At 51.1% G+C, this 4,826-nt stretch overlaps 1 protein-coding gene across 1 annotated transcript; it reads left to right on the plus strand.

Moving 5' to 3' along the window:
* The first annotated feature begins 397 nt into the window (after positions 1–397).
* Positions 398–3,267, plus strand: OTUD6A (OTU deubiquitinase 6A). Its single transcript, XM_016942849.2, has one exon. The coding sequence runs from the start codon at positions 606–608 to the stop codon at positions 1,470–1,472; it is 867 nt and encodes a 288-aa protein (XP_016798338.1). The 5' UTR covers positions 398–605; the 3' UTR covers positions 1,473–3,267.
* Positions 3,268–4,826: the final 1,559 nt, after the last annotated feature.

The following is a 4,826-nucleotide window of genomic DNA, read 5'->3' on the forward strand; positions in this document are numbered from 1 at the left end:
TGTGTTTGCAGGAATGTAAGGAAATGTCCTTGTTCTGATGCACAAGTTAATGGTTCCCTGGTGAAGGGACCTGAAAGACTGGAGAAAAACGCACTGCTTCCTCAACAGTAGGGGCAATGCCAAGTCCAGGGTTAGAGCACATTCAGCGGTGTAGTATCTGTCATGTGGCTGTCAGGCATGGCTACTGCCTGCATTGTGTGCAGACTTGGAAATGAAGTCGGCTCTCAATCAGCGAAAGACTCTACAGGCCCAACTGCCACACACATTGCAGGAAGGCCATATTTGAATCCCGCCAAAAACCTTTGCTGTGGGGTCCAATGGGCTCATACTTCCGGTCTCCCAACAGCCAATCCTAGCACTGGGCATTTGGGGGTGGCCCAGCAAGTGGCCTAGCACTTGCGGGGGCGTGGCCATGGAGACACAGTGACCAAAGGCAGAGAAGAATGCGAATGGGGGAGGGGAAGCGGAGGCTGAGGTGAGCCTAGAGCGGCGGTTAGAGCCGGCTGAGGTGAAAGAGAGCGACCGTTAGGGAAGGCTGAGGACTTCTGGTCTGTTCGGTACTTGAACTGCCAGCAAATTTCAACTCCCGCTTGCCATTCAACATCATGGATGATCCGAAGAGTGAAAAGCAGCGCATACTGCGCCGCCACCAACGCGAGAGGCAGGAGCTGCAGGCCCAGATCCGGAGCTTAAAAAACTCGGTCCCCAAGACCGACAAGACAAAAAGAAAGCAGTTGCTCCAAGACGTGGCCCGCATGGAGGCCGAGATGGCTCAGAAGCACCGGCAGGAGCTGGAGAAGTTCCAAGACGACAGTAGCATTGAATCTGTCGTCGAAGACCTGGCCAAGATGAATCTGGAAAACCGGCCTCCCCGCTCCTCCAAAGCCCACAGAAAGAGAGTAAGAATGGAGTCCGAGGAGAGGGAGAGCCAGGAGAGCATCTTCCAGGCTGAGATGTCGGAGCACCTGGCCGGCTTCCAGCGCGAGGAGGAGGAGAAGCTCGCCGCCATCCTGGGAGCCAGGGGTCTGGAGATGAAAGCGATCCCGGCCGACGGCCACTGCATGTACCGCGCCATCCAAGACCAGCTGGTGTTCAGCGAGTCTGTGGAGATGCTGCGCTGCCGCACCGCCAGCTACATGAAGGAGCACGTCGACGACTTCCTGCCCTTCTTCAGCAACCCCGAGACCAGCGACTCCTTCGGCTACGACGACTTCATGATCTACTGCGACAACATCGTGCGCACCGCGGCATGGGGAGGCCAGCTGGAGCTGAGGGCCCTGTCGCACGTCCTGAAGACCCCCATCGAGGTGATCCAGGCCGACTCGCCCAACTTGGTCATCGGGGAGGAGTACGTCAAGAAGCCGATCATCCTGGTCTACCTGCGCTATGCCTACAGCCTCGGCGAGCACTACAACTCCGTGACACCGCTCGAGGCCGGCGCCGCCGGGGGCGTGCTCCCGCGTCTCCTGTAGGCCCCAAGGCGCCGAGCAGCCCCGGGGAACTGTCGCGGTCGCCGCATCTCCTCAGTAGGCTCAGTTTATTTTCCCCTTTTGCTTTTCTCTGTTTTTTTTTTTTTCCTTCCTTTTAATCAAAACTACCCGCCCCCGCCCCGCCCCCGCTTTCCTAATATTGCTGCTTTCACAGGGTGGGAAACGAAATTCGAGGGAAATTCCCTGGAAATATGAGGGAAATCTCTGCATTGCACCACCAGAGGGGCATAAATTTGAAAGTTCTAACCTCTTCTTGCCCTTAAGAGTCTTTTACCTCCCTCACCAACTAAGATTTGGTCATGTTGCGTATAACTTAACCACAAAAATGGAAATATTGGCCGGGCGCGGTGGCTCACGCCTGTAATCCCAGCACTTTGGGAGGCCGAGGCGGGCGGATCACGAGGTTAGGAGTTCGAGACCAGCCTGGCCAACATGGTGAAACCCCGCCTCTACAAAAAATACAAAAATTAGCCGGGCGTGGTGGCGGGCGCCTGTAGTCCCAGATACTCGGGAGGCTGAGGCAGGAGAATCGCTTGACGGGAAGCGGAGGTTGCAGTGAGCCGAGATCGTGCCTTTGCACTCCAGCGTGGAAGACAGTGAGACTCCGCCTCAAAAAAAATGAAAAATTAGCCGGGCAGGTTGGCGGGCGCCTGTAATCCTAGCTACTTGCGGGGCTGAGGCAGGAGAATCAATTGAACCCGGGAGGCGGAGGCTGCAGTGGGCCGGGATCGTACACTGCACTCCAGCATGGAAGACAGCGAGACTCCGTCTCCAAAAAAAAGAAAAAGAAAAAGAAAAAAAGGAAATGTTAAGTTTCATGTGTTCTGGGAAAAATAAATCTAGTAGACTAGCTCGGGGAGTCTTCAGGTTTTCCTATGAATGTCTTGGATTACTTAGACAAAATTGGAGTTTATGTGATCAAAAGGCCTTGTGAAGGCCTTTTGCTGAGTTTTGGGGGGAAAGATTGTCATGGTTTGCTTTTTACTTAAGCTAGGCTACTCGGGAGATGTCTCAAGTTATGAACAAGAGATCCGCTAGTACTTTGTTTTGTTTTTTTTTTTCATCAAAACTTGTGTGGTTCCTAATTAATTTTAGTTGCTCCCATGTTTGCTAATTCTAAATAACAGCATTTGTTAAAACATGTAAGGTAAATCTGTTAAATAGAGAAAGTAAATTTAGATAAACTGATAGGCTAGATAAGGTTTACTCTAAGATGTGAAAGATCTGAACTTAATTTCCTTTACTAAAGGTAGGAAGAGATAGGACTTTATTCAAATAGTTGATACGTTTCATTATCTTTACAACTGGTATAAAGAAAAAAGAGACACATTGATAGGTAATTTACTTACTCTAAGGGGTGAAGATCTGAATCGAGTAAGTTTCCTTTATTCTTAGAGATATAAAAGTGTATGAATCTATTCAAGTACTTGATTGACCTTGTTATATCATCTGGTATGAAGTGTGAAAGATATGAATGTAACAACTTTCCTTATTTCTTAGAGATACAGAAATATCTAAAAAGATTATTTAAAATATTAAAGTTTTGTTCTATTTTGTTACATCAAAAGTGAACAATATACTTTTGTTATTTGAGACTTGTTAATATCCTTGAATTTTCCAAAAGAATATAAAATGAAATGATTTACAGTCAACAACTTATGAAAATTTTAATCTTTACTTTCTGTAATTCAGTGAGATTAATTTTGGAAATTCTTTCTACATTCCAAATGCTCTAAGATAAAATATATATGTTTTTGAAAGTTTTTAAACATGTAGTTTGTTCAAAAATAAAAACCATTTAAAAAATACCTGCTTCTCTGTTTTTGTGTAGCTAACTTCATATAGAGTTTATATCCCAGGATCTACTTAAGCAAAGGAATCCTGGAGAGTTAGGGAGCATAGGCCTGTTGCGGGTGGCGGGGTGGTGGTTGCTGACTGGGGACAGGGGCAAAGACTGCTGAAGGGCTCTAGAAATGGGAAAGGTGCTCTACTTCAGTGGGCTGCATAGGGTCAGGGAAGGGGGTGACAAGCTAAAAGAAGAGGCCTGGCTAGGGTAGGGGACCTTCATGGACAAACAGGCCCAGCTGGGTAGCGGGGGCACAGGCTAGGAAAGAAGTCCTGGCTGAGGGAGGATGCCTGCAAAGGGTCCAGGCTGGAGGCTGGGGCATGGGCTGGTGAAGGGTTCCTGGTAGGAGAAGGTGGCCCAGCTGGGGCAGGCTGGAGAAGGAGACGAAGGGGGCCTGGCTTGGGAAGGGAAGCTGTTTGGGAGCTGGGCTACAGTCTGCGGAAGGGGTCCTGGCAGGGGTGGAGTTGGGTGGAGAGAAGGGCAGGAAAGGGGGCTGGGTCAAGAAAGAGTCACTGTCTATACAAGGAGGAATAGGCTGACCAGGGGGCAACTCAAAGGGACAAGATGCCTCGTAGCAACGGGTCTTTGGCTATTGAATGGGGAAATGGCTCCGGCAAACTGCCTGGCCAGGGGAATTGAAGGGAATTGGGAAATTGGGCCTGGATAGGGAAGGGAGCCTCACTGGGGAGGGCACACAGGCTGAAGAAGTGCCATATGGTGTGGAGGGGTCATTGAAGAAGGAAGCCTGGCTGGGATGGGGGGGAGGGGGGACCTGGCTGCAAGGGTAGGGGAATGCTGGCTGGGAAAGGTGGCCCGGCTGATGATGCAGGCTTAGGTGACCAAAGGGGCCAAGCATGGGAGTGGCCTTGGCAGGGCAAGGAGGAAGATCTTGGGGAAGAGGGAACAGGCTAGGGAGGCACTGGCAGAGGAAGGGGACAAGGCTGGGCAAGGGAACCTGGCTGTGGACTGGGACACGGGGTGGGGAAGGAAGCCTGACTGGGAGGGACATAATAGGGTGAGCGGGGGTGGGGGGAGCAGGTTAGGGAAGAACTGGCTGGTCAAGGGAAGGAGGCCCAGTTGAGTTAGGAGCCAAAGGATGAGAAAGGTGTTCCTAGCTGTTAATGAGAGGAAAGGCTGGGGAAGAACGCCTGACCGGCGGAGGGGACATGGGCTGTCCAGTGGAGTCCAGGCTGGAGAAGGCACTGGACCAGGGAAGGAGATCTAGCAGGAAAGTAAGCATAAGCTGGGGAGGAGGACATAGACTCGGGGAGAAGGACATAGATTGGCGGAGAGGGCGAGACTGAGGAAGGGTCCCAGACATGGGGATGTGCCTGTCTTGTAAAGGGACCACCGTCTTGAGAGGCTGGCACAATCTATGGAAGACAGATGGGTGTGGGGTAGGGAGGACTGTGGGGTAAAAAGACCCCTTAGGGAAAGGTTGCCTAACTGGAGAGGGACTCTGACAGCGGAAGGGGCTGGGGAGGGAGGCA

Source organism: Pan troglodytes, chromosome X (assembly GCF_028858775.2).
Source record: "Pan troglodytes isolate AG18354 chromosome X, NHGRI_mPanTro3-v2.0_pri, whole genome shotgun sequence".
NCBI lineage: Eukaryota > Metazoa > Chordata > Mammalia > Primates > Hominidae > Pan > Pan troglodytes.